This window comes from Malaclemys terrapin, chromosome 7 (genome assembly GCF_027887155.1).
Source record: "Malaclemys terrapin pileata isolate rMalTer1 chromosome 7, rMalTer1.hap1, whole genome shotgun sequence".
Lineage (NCBI taxonomy): Eukaryota > Metazoa > Chordata > Testudines > Emydidae > Malaclemys > Malaclemys terrapin.
This window is the reverse complement of record NC_071511.1, coordinates 87,185,874-87,209,941: the sequence shown is the minus strand read 5'-3', so window position 1 is coordinate 87,209,941 and position 24,068 is coordinate 87,185,874. Positions and strand designations below refer to the sequence as shown.

Sequence of the window (24,068 nt, the reverse complement as noted above, 5' to 3'; positions counted from 1 at the left end):
ATTTTGCCGCCGTCCTCACAACGGGGTAAGTCGGCTGCGATACGTCGAATTCAGCTACGCTATTCACGTAGCTGAATTTGCGTATCTTAAATCGACTCCCCCCTGTAGTGTAGATGTACCCTAAGTGGAGTCAAAGCAACACCACAGAGGTGGTGGTAGGTAGGTTTGCAGACAAGAGGAGTATGGGAGAAAAAGGATAGTTCATGGCCATAGATAAAACCAAGGTTACATACAGTGAAAGTTAATAGAGACTCTGAGATGAGGAGGAGGAAAAGGGAGAAGTAGAGGTGTGTTTGAGCATGCTTCTCTTGCCCAATCTCTCTTAAAACGACAGTCAAGTTAGGGCCAGATCATTCCCTCCCATGGAAGTGGTGGGGAAAATCTCTGAAAGGAAACTGTTGTACAGGCTTCCCCTTTCCCGCCTGCCACACATACACCTTGTCCAGTCAGAGGGAGGACTGGAAAGCCCAGGAGATCCACCCCCAAATTACAGTCTCACACGATATCATCTTTTCTAAGCCCAGCAGAGGCAGATGGCATAAGAAACAATATGCTTTTCTCATCCCTACCCCCGCGTCCCCTTCTGTGTAGGCAAGGGAGTTCTCTGCACATGGGGATCTCAGTGGGACAATCTAGGCTCCTAATTTTAAAGCACATTTCCTTGTCTGTTTCTAGTGACAGAACATTTCAGAAAGGTAACTGACATTGTATTGTTTAAAAAATGGGTTGGGAAGGTTTTTGTACATTTTTCTCTGCTTAGATGTTCCAAGTACTGCAGTGTTTGCATTGTAAGTACTGCAGGAGGGTGTATTTGCTTTACTTTTTAAAAGGGAACTTTCCCTTGACATTTTTAAAGATCAAGGAAACATTTCTCTTGGTCTTAGCTTCTGGGAGAACTTGTTTATACAGAACTAACATTGTGGGGCAAATTTGACCTTGTCTCTTTCAATCCTGGGAAAACAAACATAAAAAGCATATCAACCCAGTCTAGGCACAGAAAAAACTGTTCTGGCCATTACAAGCAGAGGACACTACATGACCCCAAACTGGATTCGACGTGGCTCACAGACTGCAGAACTTTAAAGGGTGATTTGAGACTATTATATGTGAAGAATTAATATCATTCCCAAACCAACACAGCCACCTTTCAACTTACATCAAAAGCAAATTCTTCCAAGGGAAAATAAATACAGAATGAAGTTTGCTACACTATGACTTAGAATCCATCAGATATGTATACAAATTTCCCTGCAACTGGAGAAGTTATAAAAATGCAAAATTCAACAGGCTGTTGTACTTCTGCCTCTCTTCCACTATTTTATTATCGTCATGCATCTCCATTGACATAGGAACTCATTCAGATGCACAGGACTTTAGGTAAGCAAATAAATAAGATGCAGTTTCTCGCTTTTGTCCACTTTCCCTGGTATATGATGACATCACAGTTAAATAGAACTGTCTGTCCATCATAAAATGATAGAGATTATACTTTGGTTTTTAATTCTCCATTGCGTTTAAATACCATCTCATTTTTACTATAAAAATTCACAAGTTAAAAATGTATTATTTGAATAGGACTTTGGTTACCATACATCTGGGGTTTCTTGGACATGATCTCTTTTTTTGGTCCTCTGATCTCCGTCAGAGAAGATTTTTGAAATATGAACAAATGTCCATGATTTGGTATTGCCACCCTTACTTCTGTGCTGCTTTCAGAGTTAGATGGCTGGAGAGTGGCAGCTGCTGGCCAGCCACCCAACTCTGAAGGCAGCACCACCATCATCAGCAGCAGCACATAAGTAAAGGTGGCATGGTATGGTATTGCCACCCTTACTTCTGTCCTGATGCTGGAAAACAGCCTACAGAGCTGGGTGGTTGAAGAGTGGCAACTGCTGTACCCGCCCCCTCCCTGGCAGTATCCTCTATTTAGGAACTTGAAATATAGTAACCCTAAACAGGACACTTATAAATTTAGAACATTTCAAATTATTTTTAATCACTAGAAGTTGTTCTAATAGTTAACTTATTAACTCAGGTTTTTGGTCATTGTGTTAAACTATGTGAAGGAGTTATCAGCTAGCATAAGGTGGCACAGTTCCATTGAGATATGAGTAGTTAGAGCTGGTCCTGTATCATTATACTGGTCTATACACCCTGACTTAGGTGGCACCTATTAAGGACAGCCAGGAGTGAAAGTAACTTAAAGGACTTAACGGTACTCCGGAGTCCTTAGGAGGGGGCGGGGTCTCAACCAGAAGAGGCGGGGCCTCTATCAGAAGAGATGGGGCCTTTAAATCCCCAGGTACTTTAAATCACCATCAGAGGGGGCCCCGGCCTCTGGCGGAGCTTTAAAGGGCCCGGGGCTTCGCTGCAGTAGCAGCAGCCAGAAGCCCCATACCCTTTAAATCACCACCAGAGCCCCGCCACTGCTACCCCAGGGCTCCGACAGGCTCCGGGGATGATTTAAAGGGCCTGGACGGTAGTGGCTGCCGGAGTCCTGGGGAGGTGGCAGCGGGGTTCTGGTGGCTATTTTAAGGGCGGAGCAGTAGCAGCTGCTGCAGCCCTGGACCCTTTAAATAGCCGCAGGAGCCCTGCCGCCGCTACCTCAGGGCTCCGGGGACAAGTTAAAGGGCCTGGGGCAGTAGCTGTGGCAGGTGCCACAGGTGCCACTGCTGGGAGCCCCAGGCCCTTTAAATGGTCACCAGGGGAAGCCGATCCGCCCCGGTACACCGTACTGGGGCGTACCAGCTTACTTTCACTTCTGAGGACAGCCTTACATGTTACATGTCAGTGTACTGCCTCATGGAAGCTCTGGGAGGAATGATGCTTCAGAAAGATCCACACCTCATAAGAACAGCCATACTCAGTGAAACAAATGGTCCATCTAGCCCAGTATCCTGTCTTCTGACAACAGCCAATGCCAGGTGCTTCAGAGGGAATGAACAGAACAGATAATCATCAAGTGATACACTGTTGTCCACTCTCAGCTTCTGGCAGTCAGAGGCTGGGGACACCCAGAGCACATGGTTGAATCCCTAACCATGTCAGCTAATTGTCACTGATGGACCTATCCTCCATAAACTTATCTAATTCTTTTCTGAATCCTGTTATAATTTTGGCCTTCACAACATCCCCTGGCAACAAATTCCACGTCAGCTGTGTTGTCTGAAGAAATATTTCCTTTTGTTTGTAGTAAACATGCTGCCTATTAATTTCTTTGGGTGGCCCCTAGGTCTTGTGTTATGTGAATTAGTGAATAACACTTCCTTATTCACTTTCTCCACAACACTCCCGTGATCCTTGGCACATAATGGAAGCATGCCCACTTGTACCGGCTGATAAGGCTATGAAATGTGAAGATTACAGAAACTCCTGCAGAAGTGTGGTTTTAAATGAAATTCTATATAGCCAATTTACATGAGGGAGACTGGGTCACTGGGTTCAGAACATTCACTTGTCAAACTTCCTGAATCACTTTGCTAAATAAATTTAACACTTAGAGCCATGGGGAAGCCTTAATGAGCAAGGAACTGTTATTGCCCAGCTCATCCTGAGACAGGGACTGTCCCACATCCTCTCCCCCAACTAAAAAGTAAAAAAAAAAAAAAGTTAAAACTAAAAAACAAGCACAACAAGCAGAGCCAGCACCAAATCAGTAACACATTTTAGAAGCTTCCTTCTTAAGATTTGCCTTGTGGTATCTAACATTCACACAGTGCATTATGTAAGCAAAATATCCCTTAAACAGAGTTTTTAAACTATTGAGGGAAGTGCCAATTTTAAACAGAGCTTACCAGTTATTAGCTTAAAGTGACCTCCGTGTATTTCCACTGTCTCGCCTATGCTTATGGTCATATCTCAGAGCCCTCTCATTGTTTGAAAACTAGGAATCTAGGAATTTGCAATGTCAGAAGGGACCATTGTGATAATCTAGTCTGACCTCCTGTGTAACACAGGCCACAGAACTTCCCCAAAATAATTCCTAGAGCAGATCTTTTAGAGAAACATCCAATCTTTATTTAAAAGTTGTCAGTGATGGAGCATTTGCCAGGACTCTTGGCAAATTATTCCAGTGGTTAATTACCCTCACTGTTGAAAATTTATACCTTATTTCCCATCTGAATTTGTCTAGCTTCAACTCCCAATCATTTTGTTATTGTAATACTCATGTGTTCTTATAAAAAGGAAACCTATGAAGCAGAAATGAGTGTTCCAGAAGGCTCAACATAACATTAATGCCATCTTTTAATTCTGCTGTGATAAACCCTTTAGAAGCTTCTACAACTGAAATTTATTTTAACAAATTGACATTTGCAGTCTTTTACTTTCCTGTGCCTTTCAAACTTGTTTTTTTATTTGGATACAATCAGTTAAACTGAAAACCTGAATTTCAGTGGGGTAACAGGAGCTAAGAACCCTTTTATAATCTCTATATCTTAGTTGTACTCTTCCTTGAAAGTAAACAGAGCAATTTACTTCTGTCTCTTTCCATATTCAGTCAGTGCAAACTTCAGCATCCCTCCCTCTAAAGCATGCTCTTTGTGCCTCACAGTTTTGCATGTGCACTGTCTCCACAAAATGATCAGATGTGCCGAAGCAGAATGTGCAGAGGACAGGGGGAGCAGATCTAACATCCCTCTCATGTGAATGCTTCCAGCTGCTATGAGACTGATGAATTAATGTTACAGATAGACATTCCCTCGCCATAGCATTATGTTTATGTATTAATAACAACACGAGGAATACATTAGTGCTTTGGTGCAGAGCTTAGAGTGTAAACTATTATCTATAAATGCTAAATATTATATTAAGACAGCTAATTAGCCAGTAGTCCATTTCAAGGGATCGTGCATTATGGGCCCTGAAACATCACAACTCTTGCCTCTTTTTTCACTTTCTATATTCAGTTGTGTCCAGATTCCCTTCCCTTCTTTTAAACTTGTATTTCAATCCCTCCACAAGCATGGAGAAGCAGGATGCATAATTATACTCCTCACCCTAAAGTAGGAAGTTATTTGGTACCAAGGTCCCCTGCCAACCCTTCATGAAGCCAATTGCTATTCAAGAATCAAAGGAAACAGGATCCTTCATAGGCAAGAGGATTTGTGGTTTATTGCCATAACTAAACGGCTTATGGCTGAGGAGACAATCTAACCATCTGTTAACTAGGGGCAAAATAATCTCTCAGTTAAACCAGTGTAAACTACCAGTTAAATCTAGATTCACACCAGTATACTTGGTCCTAGAAGTCTGAGGTGTATAATTATGAGACTAAATCCACTCAGATCAGAACTCAGCCAAAGCATTCAAGGCAGCCATTTAATCAGTATCATAGTACTGTCCAGGATATGTAATTACATCATATCTGCCCTTTTGGGTTGCTGGGCAAACTCAGCCTTCAGTCTCATGTCTCTGAATACATCTAGGAGATCCATTATGGCACTAGATCAAGAATAATAGCACAGTTGTTTGTTTTTCCCTGCTCTGTCCTGTCCTTCAAAAAGCAAAAATCCCCCACAAAATAAAACAAGTATGCCACACAGAGATAACTTTGTTGTTTCAAAGGATTTGTTCTTTGCTTCTGCCAAGCGTCTTCAGGAAAACAGTGTTCTGTAAGATGGTGGGGGTAGGGGGAGGAGAAGGAAAAGCTATTTCATAAGCTTAAACATTAAAGAAATAATTTAAAATAAAGATGCAAGCAACTGCAACTGCTTTCTTAACTGCATTTCTTCAGTAGCAAGAGGCTGAACTAAGAAGCTGAACTGTAGCACAGCGGACCTGGAGTCATTCATCTAGCCCGTGATAATGTGAGGAATTTACATAGTGAAAGGGCAGACAGATGAGGTGCCAGCATTGTCTTGTGATCTGTTTGTTTGTCTGGGGCCGCACTGACAAAGGAGGCGACCAGCAAAATCCATGATGTAGAGACGGCACAGAGATGTTTGTACCTGGATTGGTACAAGGTTAAAGCATGTTTGGAAGAGGGTTATTCATCCAGGTCTCTCTCTAGCACAGGGGTCAGCAACCTTTCAGAAGTGGTGTGCTGAGTCTTCATTTATTCACTCTAATTTAAAGTTTTGCATGCCGGTAATACATTTTAACATTTTTAGAAGGTCTCTTTCTATAAGTCTTTATTATATAACTAAACTATTGTATGTAAAGTAAACAAGGTTTTCAAAATGTTTAAGAAGTGTCATTTAAAATTAAATTGAAATGCTGATCTTACGCCACCAGCCTGCTCAGCTCGCTGCCAGCCTGGGGTTCTGTTCACCTAGGCCGGCAGAGGGCTGAGCAGGGCTGGAGGATGTGGGGGGGTCCAGGGCAGAAGGCTGGCTGTGTGTGTGTGGGGGGGTGCAAGGTTCAGGGCAGGGGGTGGAGGTATGGGGGGGTGCAGGGCAGAAGGCTGGGGTGCTCAGCTCATGGGGGTGCTCCCAGCCCCCTGCCCTGAGCGGCTCATGGCAGGGGGCTGGAAGGGATATGCCCTGTTCCACCCCCTTCCCCCAGGCTCCGTCCCTACCTCTCTTTGCCTCCTCTACGGAGCTGTGTGCACGCTGCTGCTCTTCCCCCTCCCCCTTGCTAGGGCAATCAGCTGATTGGCGCAGGGAAGCACCACACTGGGGGAAGAAGCAGGGGAGGGGGGAAGCTTGGCTCTGCAGAACCAAGCTTCTGCCTCCTGCCCCCGCAGGGAGAGCGGTGGGGCTGAGAGCCGGGACCACGACAGGGAGCTGCGTGCCACTCAAAATCGGCTCACATGCCGTGTTTGGCACGTGTGCCGTAGGTTGCCGACCCCTGCTCTAGCACAAGCCTTCAGCCCACTAGCAATCCATACTGGAGCCAAAAGATCACCTGGGCCACTCAAACAAGCAACTGAGCCAGCACACAAACTCCAGCTCTCCCTCTGACAGAATCTTGTTGTACTCTTGGCCTTGTGTGCAAATTGGGTGGCAAGAGGTGCTTTCCCACTCCCCTGAACTCCTGCACAAGAGAAGATTCTGTTTTATCTATGAATTTTCATTCTAACACCATGTCAGACAGTTCACTCTGTGGTGTTCCTTGTCTCCATGGCAACTAGAGACAGAGCAAATCTTTTTTCTGAGCCTGGTTTTAGGATTGCCCCTCAGGAAAAACTCTCCATAACAATAGCTGCCAAAGCTTGAAAACTCAAATTATCTGCAGCACAGCCTTGACATAAAGTGTAAACATTTCCTAGAACACCACTTTCTTCCCCTTCAAACTACTTAACAAGGTGAGAAATATCCAGAAAAAAAGCCCTTCACATAATGCAATCCTCCAAGGGAGGATCAGACTGACATTGAATCATAGAAATGTAGGACTGGAAGGGACTGGATAGGTCATCTAGTCCAGTCTCTTGCACTGGAGCAAGACTAAGTATTATCTAGACCATACCTGAGAGGTGTTTGTCTAACCTGCTCTTAAAAACCTCCAGACACAGAGATTCCACAATGTCCCTACAGAATTTGTTCCAATACTTAACTACCCTTACACAGTTAGGACCTTTTTTCTAATGTCTAACCTAAATCAGCCTTGCTGAAATGTATGCCCATTGCTTCTTGTCCTCTCCTTATCCACTGAGGACAATTTATCACCCTCCTCTTTATAACAATCTTTTATGTACTTGAAGACTGTTATGATGTCTCCTCTCAAGCCTGGTCTACACTACGATTTTAGGTCAAATTTAGCAACGTTACCTCGATTTAAGCCTGGACCCGTCCACACGACGAAGCCCCCCCCCCCTTTTTTTTTATTTTATTACACTTAGAGGGCTCTTTAAATTGATTTCTTTACTCATCTCCGACGAGGGAATTAGCGCTGAAATCGGCCTTGCCGGGTTGATTTTGGGGTAGCATGGACGCAATTTGAGGGTATTGGCCTCCGGGAGCTATCCCAGAGTGCTCCATTGTGACCGCTCTGGACAGCGCTCTCAACTCAGACGCACTGGCCAGGTAGACAGGAAAAGGTCCGCGAATTTTTGAATCTCATTTCCTGTTTGGCCAGCATGGTAAGGTGCAGGTGAGTGCAGATCTCATCAGCAGAGGTGACCATGATGGAGTCCCAGGATTGTAAAAGAGCTCCAGCATGGACCGAACGGGAGATACGGGATCTCATCGCCGTATGGGGAGACGAATCCGTGCTAGCTGAGCTCTGTTTCAGTAAATGAAATGCCAAAACATTTGAAAAAGTCTCCAAGGGCATGAAGGACAGAGGCTATAACAGGGACGCAAAGCAGTGCTGCGTGAAAATTAAGGAGCTAAGGCAGGCCTACCAGAAAACCAGAGAGGCAAACGGCCGCTCTGGATCAGATCCCCGAACATGCCGCTTCTATGATAAGCTGCATGCCATGCCAGGGGGTGCAGCCACCACTACCCCAACCCTGTGCTTTGACTCCATCAATGGAGAAGCACGCAACACGGAAGCGGGTTTTGGGGATGAGGAAGATGATGATGAAGAAGAAGAGATTGAAGATAGCACACAGCAAGGAAGAGGAGAAACCGGTTTCCCCAACAGCCAGGATATGTTTTTCACCCTGGACCTGGAGCCAGTAGCCCCCGAACCCACCCAAGGCGTGCTCCCGGACCCTGAAGGCAGAGAAGGGATCTCTGGAGAGTGTACCTTTGTAAATATTAGACATGGTTTAAAAGCAAGCGTGTTTAATGATTAATTTGCCCTGACATTCGCGGCCAGTACAGCTACTGGAAAACTCTCTTAACATGTCTGGGGATGGAGCGGAAATCCTCCAGGGACATTTCCAGAAAGCTCTCCTGGATGTACTCGCAAAGCCTTTGCAAAAGGTTTCTGGGGAGGACGGCCTTATTCCATCCACCATGGTAGGACACTTTACCATGCCAGGCCAGTAGCACGTAGTCTGGAATCATTGCATAACACAGTGTATGGTCCTGGTGTTTCCTGGCATTCAAACAACATCCGTTCCTTATCTCTCTGTGTTATCCTCAGGAGAGTGATATCATTCATGGTCACCTGGTTGAAATAGAGTGATTTTATTAAGGGGACATTCAGAGGTGCCCATTCCTGCTCGGCTGTGGCTGAACAGAAATGTTCCCCGCTGTTAGCCATGCGGTGGGGGGAGGAGTGAAGCGATCATCCCAGAGAATTGGGTGTGCGTGGGAGGAGTTATTTGGGTTTGTGCTGCACGCTAACCTGCAAACCGCAGCCCCACCTTTTAAATTGCAAACCCATTTTAAATGGCCAACCCAAAGGCTGCTTGGTATGGGAAATGAGGGCACTGCTGTTTGAAACCATTCCCACACATTATGAAGGTTAAAGAAGCCAAAAGACTGTGGCTTACCATGGCTGCCTGCAAGCTGAATTCTGTTGCCTGGCACTGCGTGAGTGATCTCTCACACCAAGCCGGCAGGTCCTCAATATAAGAGGCAAAAATCAGACCTTGTAACGAAAGCACATGTGCTATGTAATGTGAAAAGCACAGTTTAACATGAAAGAGTCTACCATTGTTCTCTAAAAATGTGTCTAACTACTACTCTCCCTTTTTTTTCCTCCACCAGCTGCAAATTTTTCTCCTTTGCAGAGGCTAGCAAAGATTAGAAGGCGAAAAAAAACGCACTCAGGATGAAATGTTCTGAGTTCATGCTGTCCTCCCACACTGACAGAGCACAGCAGAATGCGTGGAGGCAGACAATGTCAGAGTGCAGGAAAGCACAATATGAATGTGAGGAGAGGTGGCGGGCTGAAGAGGATAGGTGGCATCAGATTGCTGACAGAAGGCAAGAGTCAATGCTCCAGCTGCTGGAGCATCAAACTGATATGCTCCAGGGTATGGTTGAACTGCAGGAAAGGCAGCAGGAGCACAGACCGCCGCTACAGCCCCTGTGTAACCAACAGCCCTCCTTCCCAAGTTCCAAAGCCTCCTCACGCAGACACCTAAGAACATGGTGGGAGGGCCTCCGGCCACCCAGCCACTCCACCCCAGAGGATTGCCCAAGCAACAGAAGGCTGGCATTCAATAAGTTTTAAAGTACAGTGTGGCCTTGTCCTTCCCTCCTCCCGGGCTACCTTGGCAGTTATTCCCCTAGTTGTGTGATGAATTAATAAAGAATGCATGAATGTGAAGCAACAATGACTTTATTGCCTCTGCAAGCGGTGATCGAAGGAGGGAGGGGAGGGTGGCTAGCTTACAGGGAGGTAGAGTGAACCAAGGGGGGGCGGGGAGGTTCATCAAGGAGAAACAAACAGAACTTCCACACCGTAGCCTGGCCAGTCACAAAACTCGTTTTCAAAGCTTCTCTGATGCGCACTGCGCCCTGCTGTACTCTTCTAACCGCCCTGGTGTCTGGCTGCACGTAATCAGCGGCCAGGCGATTTGCCTCAACCTCCCACCCCACCATAAACGTCTCCCCCTTACTCTCACAGATATTGTGGAACGCACAGCAAGCAGTAATAACAATGGGAATATTGGTTTCGCTGAGATCTATCCGGGTCAGTAAACTGCGCCAGCGCGCTTTTAAATGTCCAAATGCACATTCTATCACCATTCTGCACTTGCTCAGCCTACAGTTGAACAGGTCCTGACTACTGTTCAGGCTGCCTGTGTAGTGCTTCATGATCCATGGCATTAAGGGGTAGGCTGGGTCCCCAAGGATAAACTATAGGCATTTCAACATCCTCAACGGTAATTTTCTGGTCTGGGAAGAAAGTCCCTTCCTGCAGCTTTTGAAACAGACCAGAGTTCCTGAAGACGCAAGCATCATGTACCTTTCCCGGCCATCCCATGTTGATATTGGTGAAACATCCCTTGTGTTCCACCAGTGTTTGCAGCACCATTGAAAAGTACCCCTTTCGGTTCATGTACTAGCTGGCTTGGTGCTCCGGTGCCAAGATAGGGATATGGGTTCCGTCTATCGTCCCACCACAGTTAGGGAATCCCATTGCAGCAAAGCCATCCACTATGACCTGCACATTTCCCAGAGTCACTACCCTTGATATCAGCAGCTCTTTGATTGCTTTGGCTACTTGGATCACAGCAGCCCCCACAGTAGATTTGCCCACTCCAAATTGATGCCCGACTGACCGGTAGCTGTCTGGCGTTGCAAGCTTCCAGAGGGCTATCGCCACTCGCTTCTCAACTGTGAGGGCTGCTCTCATCCTGGTATTCTTGCGCTTCAGGGCAGGAGAAAGCAAGTCACAAAGTTCCATGAAAGTGCCCTTACGCATGCGAAAGTTTCGAAGCCACTGGGAATCGTCCCACACCTGCAACACAATGCAGTCCCACCAGTCTGTGCTTGTTTCCCGGACCCAGAATCAGCGTTTCACGCCATAAATCTGCCCCAGTAATACCATGATTTGCACATTGCTGGGGCCTGTACTTTGTGAGAGGTCTTTGTCCATGTCAATTTTCTCATCACTCTCGTCGCCGTGCTGCAATTGCTGCAATCGCCTCCTCGCCTGGTTTTGCTTTGGCATGTTCTGGCTCTGCATATACTCCAGGACAATGCGCGTGGTGTTCATAGTGCTCATAATTGCCGCGGTGATCTGAGCGGGCTCCATGATCCCAGTGCTATGGCGTCTGGGCTGAAAAAAGGCGCGAAACGATTGTCTGCCATTGCTTTCACGGAGGGGGGGGACGGAGGGTGTACCTGACGACATGTACCCAGAGTCACCCACGACACTGTTTTTGCCCCATCAGGCATTGGGATCTCAATCCAGAATTCCAATGGGTGGCAGAGAGTGCGGGAACTGTGGGATAGCTATCCACAGTGCAACGCTCCGGAAGTCGATGCTAGCCTCGGTACTGTGGACGCAGTCCGCTGACTTAATGCACTTAGAGCATTTTGTGTGAAGACACATACAATCGACTGTATAAAAACTATTTCTAAAAAACAACTTCTATAAATTCGACCTAATTTCGTAGTGTAGACATACCCTCAGTCTTCTCTTCTCCAGACTATGCAAACCCATATTTCCTCATAGGTCATGTTTTCTAGACCTTTATTCATTTTGGTTGCTATCCTTTGCACATTCTCCATTTTTCCAAAAGTGTGGTGCCCAAAACTGTACTCCAGCTGAGGAGTTATCAGTGCTGAGTAGACTGGAAGAATTACTTCTTGTGTCTTGCTCACAACACTCCTGCTAATACATCCCAGAATGATGTTCAATTTTTGCAATGGTGTAACACTGTTCACTCATATTTATTTTGTGATCCACTATAACCTCCAGATCATTTTCTGCCATATTCCTTCCTAGACAGTGGAGGGTCCAAGAATGAAAGCTCACCGATAAGACAGAATTTTCCCTCTCTCAGTTCCCTCCATGTCAGATAGGGTTTACAGTGGGATGTAGAAAGCAGTAGTGCATCTCTAGGGTCCTACCAAATTCATGGTCCATTTTTTAAATTTCATAGTCATACCATTTAAAAAATCTTGAATGTCATGATTTTAGTTATTTAAATCTTAAATTTCATGGAGTTGTAACAGAACATGAACATATATTGAAAAATGGCAAAATATAAATATGTAAAGGCCTTAAGTCAGCGTTCTCAAACTGGAGGTCCCGACCCAACAGGGGGTTGAAAGCTATTGTGTGAGGTCGGGGTATTGCCACCCTTACTTCTGTGCTGCCTTCAGAACCGTGTAGCTGGAGTGTGACAGTTGCTGGAAGGGTGCTGAGCTCTGAAGGCAGCGCTGCCACCAGGAGCAGCGCAGCCTTCAAAGCTGCTGCTCTCTGGCCACCCAGCTCTGAAGGCAGCATAGAAGTAAGGGTGGCAATACTGTGACCCCTCTACACTAGACTTGAGACCCCCTTTTGGGTCGGGACCCCCAGTTTGAGAAATGCTGTATACTTGTATATGCTTTTACCCTATAGTAAAAAAAGAGTATAGGATAGGGTAAAAGTACACAAAAGACCAGGGGGACCAGATTTCATGGTATGCGTTTTTCACAGCCATGAATTTGGTAGGACCCTAATCACCTCTAGAGCAGGAGGAAGATTCATTTTGCCCATGTAGTACTGAAAAGGAACGTTAAGGTTATGAGAGCAACCTGTTCCATAACACCCTTCACCAGATGTTGCATCAGCAGGTGCGAGGAGGTCAACTCCATTGTCAAACACAAAGTGTGAATTGAAGACTCTGTACTGCTACTGTCTTAGAGATCTCAATGTGTGTGATCTCACTGCCCACAAAATTACTGCTCTTTTCACAGTGTGCATAGTAGTGAGAGGAAATGTATCTTAGGTTTTAAATCCCTCTGTTATATACACCTTTATTCATCCATAGACTCTGTTCACATCTAACTTGTGCACTTTTTTTCCTGAGGGTGTTTGGATTCAACCACAAGGACAATAATACCATTTCCTATTATGAAAAAGAGTGTGGTGACTTTAGGGATGGAAGCCTGGTTATCACATTGATAGAACGTACAACTGAGGTTTCATCGAGAGCATGCCAAGCTCCAAAAACACCCTCGGACAAGGAGGTTGCCAGTAGGCAAGATACTTTCTGTGAGAAGAGGAAGAGAACTAGCAACTTTGAAACTGAAAGGTGGTTTTATCAGGACTTGTAGTACACAGAACAAGATCATGATAGGAATCTGCATGTTGCCACAGTACTGGTAAGAATGGTAGTCCTCAGGAATCTGGTGTGTAACAGTGAGAGTCTCATGGGTTTCTTGCAGGACAATATGTTTCAGCTACTGACTTGTCTTTGTTGGCCCTGAGCATCATGGTCAGGCCATCTTGTAAAAATACTAGAATGTCCTTTTGTTTCAGTTGAGTTTTCACTGATGTTGTGTGTTCCTAGTAACACTGACATCTAAACCTTGAGTAATACATAGACATCATTTGTGGATTTCCTCTGAGATGCTAGGAAGAAGTTTATCACCTTCTTAGAACAAGTGACTGTACTTCCTCTCAGTTTCCTAGCTGATGGTTAGGCAGCACCGGATATTGGTTCAGGATTGGTTGCATTATTATGTGTATGTTGGGAATCTGAGGTTCTAGCTCAGAGGTGGGCAAACTACGGTCCGCGGCCACATCCGGCCCGTATGATGGTCCTGCCCAGCCCTTAAGATCCCAGCTGGGGAGGCTAGCCCCTGCCCCAGCCCCCGCTGCCTCATCTCACCGTGCTGCCAGTGCTCTGGGCGGCAGGGCTGCAAGCTCCTGCCCGGAAGCGCGGTTGCGAGAGTCGCCGGGTACGTGTATTAAATTGCTCTCCGTAGAAATGTGCTACTTATGGAGCACCAGGACTGGCAGCCGTAAGTAGTACACCGTAAGTAGCACATTCCTACAGGGAGCAATTCAATACACTACACCTGGGTAGGGAAGGCTGTGCTCCCCAAACAGCCTGGCCCCCGCCCCCTATCCGCCCCCTCCCCGCCCTGACTGCCCCCCCTCAGCACCCCTGACCCATCCAACCCCCCTGCTCCTTGTCCCCTGACTGCCCCCTCTTGAGACTCCCCCATCTTCTAACTGCTCCCTGGGACTCCTCCCCTCTATCCAACCCCCGACCCTGTCCCAACCCCTATCCACACCCCCACAACCTGACAGTCCCCCGGGACTCCCACGCCTATCCAACCACCCCCTGCTCCCTGTCCCCTGAAAGCCCCCCGGGACCCTCTGTCCCTTATCCAATCCCTCCACTCCCCGTCCCCTTGCCATGCCGCTCAGCACCAGGACTGGGAGCCGTAATTTGCACATTCTCATGGGGAGCAATTTAATACACTACACTAGCCCTTCATACAGTTTCGGAACCCCGATGTGGCCCTCAGGCCAAAAAGTTTGCCCACCCCTGTTCTAGCTGTATCCAATTTAGATCTAAGAACCAAACCCTGAGGTTTAATGAAAAGGTGACAATCATTGTGGCCTGTTCCATCACAACCTTCTTTAAGCTCAATGGCTGAGGAGGGGAAAGGCATAAAGGAGGCCTTTTAGACCTTTTTTGAGATAAGGGGACCATAACCTCTGCTTTTGAGTCTCTTTTCCTCACACTTTTTTAGTTTTCCAACTGAAGTTGGATGCAGACAGGTTAATCAACAGATTTCCAACCAGGCTTGTGATGAACTCCAAGTCTAGCTGGTCTAAAAACCGTAAGCACCCATGAAATTAAACCCTTATTCATGCTTAATGCTAGAAGCTTGGCTGAGGATCTGAGGTATCTTGCTCAAAGCCCCAGCTTTAGTTATTTCTCCTTCTCTTTAGAGGATCTAGAGAGGAGACTTTCATGAGAGGTTTTAAGACTTTCTGCTGCCCTTTTAAGTGCAGACTGTGACCAATATCATGCACCAGTTCCTGGGCCAAACCCCTGAGAGTCCCTGATGGGAACAGTGTATTTCCAGGCAGACAAAGAACAGTCTGCAGACTTGTAACCTGCATTATCTCCCTGAAAATAATAATAGCTACTTTATGGACCCCTATGGGACCCCTGGAAGGAAGGAGGAAGTAGGCCCATCTCCCAGACAAGGGGATCTGAATCACTTCACCAATGCTGCCTGCTACTGGGTACGGGCTGAGTGGAGCCAATTGCACAGAACAAGGAGTGAGCCAGAACCACTGAGGAAAAATGAGTCTCTGCTATAAAAAAGGTCACAGGAGCCCATACCTTTCATGGCATCTGAGGCCTTGCACCTGAAACACCTTGTGGGAAGGGGGGGGAGTTTTGTGGCCTTCTCAACCACCTCAGCATAGTCCATGTATATGTGCTAGGTGGGAGAAGGAATTTTTTTCTCCTGGTTACTATGGGAGGGAACCTTGGACCTTGCCAATTCCCTTGAGATTGAGAAGGCTCCCGTGAAACTCTTCTGCTTAATTTGCCAGATATGCAAATGGCATCCCATGCTTACGGGAGAGGCAGGGAAAAGGAAAAGAAAATCATCTTACCCCACTTTCATGCCACTGATTCTGGCTTAGGCTCAGTGAAGGGAGTTTCCATGCAGTCTGCCCACCCATCCCAAGGGTGGACCTTATCCCCTCACTACCTGGAAACAGAATTTCTGGGGCTTGCTATCTGTCACTTCTCAGAGAGTGTGACATCCACCCTCCTCACAGAGCCAGAAGAATTTTTTGTTTTAAGTTTAGCAGTTTTGAGGAGGAAAACCCCAAAGCCAATGAAGAAACAGACATTTAATTAAAAATCATTCAAAGATCCTGTGAAATTTCAGCTTCAATGGAAGCCCTGGAGTCTGCCATGTATGCCACTTTGAGGTAGATAATTCTGGGAGTGCTTCCTGAATGGCAATCCTAAACCCAGGTTTAGAACAGAGATCTGTTCTTTCTCCCGTTGCCATGGAGACCCAGAATACCCCACTGTTTTGTGGCCTCCATGTCCCACATGGAGGAGACTGAGAATTAAATACTAACCTCCCCCAGCTCTGAAAAAAGAGAGGCAGCTGCCATGTCAACACTAATTCTTTAAATTGTTTAATCTAGTGAATTGTTCTGATACAGATTAACTTTTATTAACCTTTGAAAATTGAATTTGCATGAGTTCTGATGAACTGATTGAAGGTTGTTTGGTTTCCCTATAGGTTCTTTAAGCGCCTTAGTTTCCTCTACTGAAATGCTGGTTTGCTATATCCTACAGCAGTATTCCTCAGTGAGTCCCAACAGCTCTTATTATAAACAATGCAAAGCAACAGTATAGAAATTAGGGAGTGGGAGATATTTTCCCTTTTCCACATGGCTGTACCCTCCAATGTCAAACTGCCAAGCTACATTTAAAGAAGAACAGGAGTACTTGTGGCACCTTAGAGACTAACAAATTTATTAGTCTCTAAGGTGCCACAAGTACTCCTGTTCTTCTTTTTGCGGATACAGACTAACACGGCTGTTACTCTGAAGCTACATTTAGTTTCCACGTATCTCCATGCTGACTCCGACCAGTCCTGCACTTGAATTGCAAGTCTATAAAAAAGGAAAGAGGTAATATGCAATCCTATTGCACCACTGAGAGGGCTCCCACTCAGATTCAGAAACTACTTTACAGTGGCTTGAGTGCATGTCTGTCTGCTGGTTTAACTAGGACTTTACAATCATTTCCATTGCTCTTAAGACAAATAAAATATTAACCATATTGCCAGAGCTGAAAATTTGTTCTCTAAAAGACTAAATAGACTAAGGCTATGGCTACACTGGCGCTTTACAACGCTGCAACTTTCTCGCTCAGGGGTGTGAAAAAACACCCCCCCGAGTGCAGCAAGTTACAGCGCTGCAAAGCGCCAGTGTAAACAGTGCCCCAGCACTGGGAGCTGCGCTCCCAGCGCTGTAAGCTAATCCCCTCGGGGAGGTGGAGTACCTGCAGCGCTGAGAGAGCTCTCTCCCAGCGCTGGCGTGCAACCACACTCGCACTTCGAAGTGCTGCCGTGGGAGCGCTCCTGCCGCGCTTTGGAGCTTCGAGTGTAGCCACGGCCTAAAACTGGCTTAAATTCTTGTTACTTCCTTTTGTGCTTCCAGATTTGTTATGCATGTTGGTCCTGATTAATCAAAGCATTTAAGAATATGCTTCCGTCCATTGAAGTCAACAGAATTTAAGAATATGGTAAAGTGCATTTCTGGATCAGGGCCATATTCCCACAGTCAACTGGGTGCTATATATTATTAATTACATATGTTGCTACCCATGACTAAGAACTTCAATGTTATAATTACAAAGCTTGGTTCTCATGATCTGAGGATGGATAGTGAGTATATCTTACTATGGATGGAAGAGGGAAATGCTATAGATGTTTGGATGGTTGAGTTTTGAGAGGAGAAACTTCTTTGATAGCACTTTTTCCTTGTCTAATTATTATTTCACACACTTGTTTATAAGGAACCTAGACATGACTCACTCACTTTTTGTATTGGGTTATTTTGGCTACTTGCATTAAAAAAATAAAAGTAATGCTTTAAAAAAAAGTCAGCCGTAATGGTTATAACAAAAATAAGCAAACACACGCACACACACACACATTTTTCCAGGAGTGTAAAAATGACGTGTGATAAGTTTTGATGATCAACATTAGGCCATCTCTGTCAACAGAGAAGTAGCTCCCCTTCCCCTCCCCCCGTTTAAGTTGTACTTGCCTATGTTCACAAGATGTTACTGGCAAAAAAGCTTCTTGCAGTCAGTAAGACTACATTCCAGTAACTACAAACCATTATTATCCCAGCTATCCAGTCACTGCTAGGATACCACCATTGACTATTGGCATAGAGCCATAGGTTTGGGAAGGAAGAGTAATCACAGATACTCAGGAGAAATGTTCAGAAGGAACATGGAAGAGGAACAGCAGTGGGTACACTGCCAGAGTAAGTGCCCCTTTCTGCAATCTAGATAGAGGGTCAGGAAGGATAAAGAGAGCTGCACTTTCAGGGTTTAAAGCAAACTTTGAAATCATGGTAGGTGGAAGGGAGACGTGATGCACTGACAGTGACATTTAATTCATAGTCACCTGACAACAGTTATGTAGTTAATAAATCAAAATATCTATGAAAAATGATACATTCTCAGATTATAAGACAAGACTTCCTTCCAGAGTTATATGGGCACAGGAACGTGAAGAAAAAGATGTAGGAATCCTAATCACCCTCCCTGTACATAAGAACATAAAGATGGCCATACTGGCTCAGACTAATGGTCCACGTAGCCCAGGACCTGTCTGACAGTGCAGAGGCTTCAGAGGAAATGAACAAAATAGGGCAATTATTGAGTGATCCATCCTGTCATTGAGTCCCAGTTCCTGTACACACTCACGGCTAGTTATCCAGGGGTGCAACAAGGTAAGGTTAGCTTCCATGCTACTAAGCTTCCACAGCAAGTAACAATGCTGTATATAGACACAAACCATATTTAAAATTAATCATGCTATTACCTGGTTACAAGCTTAGAAGACATAGTGCAGATGAACCAAAAGGCTGGATGCAAAAAGATAACTGGGTATATAGAGAGAGATGAGAGACTATGGTGTGACCGAGACATCAAACTAGTAAATGATAAGTTTGGCACCTGGTAAGGAAGCCACTGCTGCCCCCAAAAACTACAATAGGGAAACCTCAATGTCTGAGAAGTGAAACCTGGTCATAAGTGGCTCAGAAATGCACAGGGGGAAGAACTTTCATCCTTTGCAACTAGGAGACTCTTGTTAGGACCCAATTGGAAGTGCACTCTCCCATTGAATTCTATGGGCTTTGGATAAGGGTTTTTACCTACATACCTCAAAAAAGAGATTCTGCTCTCATTTCACACAAAGTGGCAAAGCCTCCAAAATAGCTTTTCTTCAGTTGCCAAAAATAAATGGTAGAAAGCGACGACAAAATGTCCATTCTTTCAAGAGAAAGAAGCAGTTTTTGAACATAGTGTCTTGTTGCTGGACTAGTTATGTATTGTAGGATAATCGTGTTAAGAAAAATATTTCTAGCTACTGCACTGGTTGTTCATTGTGTGAATCTCTCATCCTAGATTTTAAATAGATACAAGTAACTTGTCACCTCAAAAAAGTTAATTGAATTTAAGTGGACTGACAAAAGCCTGGTAAGTGCAGGTTGGCAACATATAAGCTTTCCACACAGCACTGTCAATGGACCTCAGTCTTGACCTGCAATATTCCCTACTATTCAAGTCCTGTGACACCACAGAGCACTGCCAATTCACCTCACTATTGATATATAGCATCTGTTATCTTATGCACAGGTGCATTGTCAAGATACAACACCAGATTCTAATCTCCCTTACAGAACTGCAGATCAGGAGTTACACCATTTACGTCAATGAGTTACACGACTGTGATACTCATTTAAAGGAAGCCAGACCTTAATACCACGTCTCACATTCGAGATTGCTGGGAGCCAAGATTATTTTTTGAAAGAACAGATACAATCTCCATATAGTATGTTGGGAATACAGTATGGAGAATGAAATAATGAGAAATACTGTGTTCCGTTTAGCCCAAGCTTGCAACAGAATCTACATCACCATTATTCAGTGCACCAATCACAGAGACAACTGCAGACCCATGTGTCAAAAACACTGTTACAGGCATCTACCAAGAAACAGGTCTATCCCTGTCTCTCCTTTTTTTGTGGTTACTTCAGGGGACTCACGCCTACCTCTCATCTGGCTGAAGGTGGTGATGAATTTGCTGGTCACAGACTTGAGTTCATTATTGGCCAGAGTTATGAGATGTATCCCTTCGGTGACATTCCTCATGACTTTGTAAATGCCAATAGGGAACATCATCAACTTGCAGTCAGCCAAATCTGTAGTGAAACAAAGAAAAAAGGACACAAACATGCAGAGCAGGATAGTGTGCACAGAATGCTTCAAGTTACTACCATGTTCATACATTTTATTCTATCCATAAGAATTAGAGAACCTCATAAGAAGACAGACAAATTGTCAAGCTCCTAACGTTACTGGTGCAGTATCAGTATGCATTTAACAGGGGACATTCCTTACTGAGAGGAGCTTGAGACTGTGCGAGAGGATTATTACAGCCTAAAGTTTACCTAGAGATATGAGAGTATATTAGTTTTTGCTTTGTGGATGCAATTTCTCCACCCCATCAACTTTTTCCACAGCATGGAGAATGACATTTCATCTGAGGACCTTTTCCTCACCCAAAACCCTAGCTTGTGCTCCTGCTGCAATGACTCCCATGGGATATTACAGTGATCTAAAATTGCTGGGATGCAAGAACCCGCAACCATTCCCCCTCCTACTCATGAAATGCCCCTCAATTTCTGAATAGAGCCTTGGCCTCCAAGGGTTGGCACAGAGCTAGCCTTCTGGCTCCTGTAGATAGATGGCTTCTTGCACCAAGGCATTACACCGGGGGCATATGCGGCTGCTTTGTGGCTCCATGGCACCAGCACAAAGGGACTCCAGGGGAGCCATGATGTAGGCCAGAGTGGTGAGATGGATCAGGTACATGGGGGATTCATGAGGCACACACACAAGCTGTACAATCAGCTTCTAGTACAAAGTACTTGTGGCTGGTCTGAAAGCTCTGAAGCTTACAATGCACCTTTTAACAATGTACATGTGGTCAGGCAGATAGGAGCAAGGGGAGTGACGGCTGCTGAGAGATAGGAGCCCAGTCCCCTTGTATGAAGGGGCAAGATTCACTCCTGCTGGCACAGGGAGGTGCCAGCAAGGATGGCTGCATCACAGGAGGAGAGGGCATTCACCCCTAGGCACAGCAAGTTATTTTTCACCCAGGATGTCTATAGGAACCCTGCTTGTAGAGGCTGCAATGGATGGGTATGTAATGAATTAGAGACTCCTCAGCCATCCTGCCCAGACTCCTCCCTGACCAACACCACACACTTTTGGGCTTACACTGGCTGCCTGCAGGAGGAGGCAGTGTTGCTGCTCCCATGGTACAGCTGTAGCCTCCCACTAGTACCCCCCATTTAAACTGGCAGAAGCGTAAACTAGAAGCGATGATTTATATTTCTGCTGTTAAAACTGATCGGGCTAGCCACTGGTCTTTGCTGTCAGTTTGTTGTTTTGGATTGTTCCTCACAGACAGTGGAACATACCCCTCCTGCTACTCTTAGCAAGGATCAATAATTTCTCCTTGGCCTTTTGGTGAAGGTCAAGTATAGCATCTGTTGCTCTTCTATCTCTCTGGGGGAAATGAGGAAAAAGATGGATTACACCTCCCTAATGTATTGTGGTGAGGGCCCTAGAACACCTATAAAAATAAATCAAGTACCTCAGAATTTCCTTGAGCAAAAAGCACATCATGTGATTTTGCCTCCTTAGAAGTGATTAGAGGGCCTTAGTGTAACAGAGTTGGTTTCCTTTTTAGGGGAGTAGGGGGGATTGTTTTGTGATACTAACAAACTGCCCAGTTCAGAAGGCAAGCAATCAACATCTGCCTCTCCAGTATGTTGCTGTTCATTGAATTTTTCTCCCTAGCTCCCTCAAGCCCCTACTCGCATCTATCTCCACTGTATTAATTTGCACTACAGACATATACAGTACTCAAACTACTATTGTAGACAGGTATGTTTAGCAGAACAAAGCATAGTATGCAAGAGGCACAGCTGGTTTTGATGAACTTGAATTCTTATAATCACTTTGAGGTTAATCCCAAGTAAAAAACAATCTGCCTCAGTTTACAGTGTAAACACGCAATGATTAATGACCTGATTAAAGTCCACATTTATCACATACTCCATGTTGTATCTACAATCATAATCCCACACTTCTAATTCATATTGATTTTTAAATATGCAGATAAACACTTATCCATCTTCTTTTCTTTGTCTCTATCCCTCCCACCTTACCAATGCTAAAGAAAGTGTATAAGTGTCAGAAAATGGGAAATCCTTTGTTCTAGAAGCTCCCCTCCTCCCCAAAACGATGGGCCTTTAATCGTGCCAGAAGGCTTTACATAAGCCAGATTCAAAGGGCATAATGCAACAGGTCCATTCCCCATATAGATTCAGAATCACCTTTGCTGACTTTAGTGACACTGTATGGCTTTTCCTGCGGAGCCATCACAGATAGGAAACCATGAGCTCATGCTTCATGGACATAATTGAGAACCAGATTCCAACCGCAAAGCTTTCTGTGGAGCTCAACTGCATTCTAGTTGTCTTAAGTAAAGATAAGAGGCTTGCACAGGTGAAACTGAGCACAGGCTTTCACCTGCAGAGTCTTCATCACTGATGATACATGAGCTAGAGTTGGGGTTTTCACAACAAATTTTTTGGTGACCTCAGAGTGCGGCCACCAACTTTTGCTGGTGGCCACTAAGACAGTGTTTCCTAAAATACTTAACTAACTTTAGAAAAAACAAATACCGGTAAATATGCACATATACATGTCCAAATCATAGTAATTTATTTTTGTAGATGTTAAAAAGGAATTCAGGAGAGCTGGCTGTTTCTCAGAAGGGACAATATTAAAAGCACAATTTCAAACTACCCCGAAGCAAAGGAAAGATAGGAAGAAGAGTAAGAGGCCAACATGGCTCCATCAGGAGTTCTTTAATGACCTGAAAATAAAAAAGGAATCCTACCAAAAGTGGAACATGGACAAATTGCTAAGGAGGAGTACAAAACAACAACACAAGCAGGTAGGGACAAAATCAGAACGGCAGAGGCACAAAATGAGTTACACTTTGCAAGGGATATAAAAAGACAACAAGAAGTTCTTTAAATACATTAGGAGCAAGAGACAAAGAAAAGTGCAGGTCCTCTACTTCACTGTGGAAGGAGAGCTAAAAACTGATGACATCAAGAAAACTGAGGTGCTTAATTCCTATTTTGCTTCAGGCTTCACTAAAAGAGTTAATGATGACCAGATACTCAATGCACTTAATATTAACAAGGGGGAAGAAACACAAGACAAAAGGGAAAGAACAGGTAAAAGAATATTAAGCTAAGTTAAATGTACTGTATTCAAGTCAGCAGGGCCTGATGAAATTCATCCTAAGGTACTTAAGGAACTAGCTGAAGCAATCTCAAAACCATTAGCAATTATCTTTGAGAACTCCTGGAAGGCGGGCAAGGTCCCAGCGGTGTGGAGAATGGCAAACACAGGGCAAGTATACACTAGAAACTTACTGCGGTAGTACATGTCCACACTACCCTCCTTCTGTCCGTGGTGCGTGTCCTCACCAGGGGCCCTTCCACTGACTTAAGATGGAGGGAGGGGGGGAGAGAGAGAAGAGGTGTGAAATTGACAAGAGTAACAGCCAACAGCTGATAAGTAAAAACAGCATCTAAACAGACGCTGCATCGCTCTAATTACTCTCACATAAAACCTATACCTCTTGTGGAGGTGAAGTTATTATGTCGGTGTAGTCAGGCACTTACATCAGTCAGAGCAAGGCTGTAGTGTGTACACTGACATAATTAGGTCGATGTAAGCTGCCTTATGTCGACCAAGGCATAGTAACTAGGACTATGTCTATACTACCACGGTAAGTCAATCTACGCTACGCAACATAACTTAGGTTGAGTTACTGCGGGGCCTACACCACCTTACTTTTCTCGTCGGGCGTAGAGTACAGGGGTCGACTGGAGAGCGATCTGCTGTCGATTTAGCGGGTCTTCACTAGACCCACTAAATCAACCGCCAGTGGATCGAT

The 24,068-nt window shown here is 45.0% G+C and overlaps 1 protein-coding gene across 8 annotated transcripts in view; it reads right to left on the bottom strand.

The window, feature by feature from the left end:
• The window catches only part of LRRC20 (leucine rich repeat containing 20), a 186,207-nt gene that overhangs the window by 127,266 nt on the left and 34,873 nt on the right, over positions 1 to 24,068 (bottom strand). For 3 of the 8 annotated variants that reach the window (XM_054033573.1, XM_054033571.1, XM_054033576.1), the window contains exons 3-4: positions 23,542 to 23,613; positions 20,071 to 20,220 (exon numbers count right to left, since the gene is read on the bottom strand). The exons of 2 other annotated variants lie outside the window; for them this stretch is intronic. In XM_054033573.1, coding sequence (XP_053889548.1) covers positions 20,071 to 20,220; positions 23,542 to 23,613 — 222 coding nt within the window. The remainder of the gene's footprint in view (positions 1 to 20,070; positions 20,221 to 23,541; positions 23,614 to 24,068) is intronic. 3 more of the 8 variants (XM_054033575.1, XM_054033574.1, XM_054033579.1) reach the window with 1 other exon arrangement.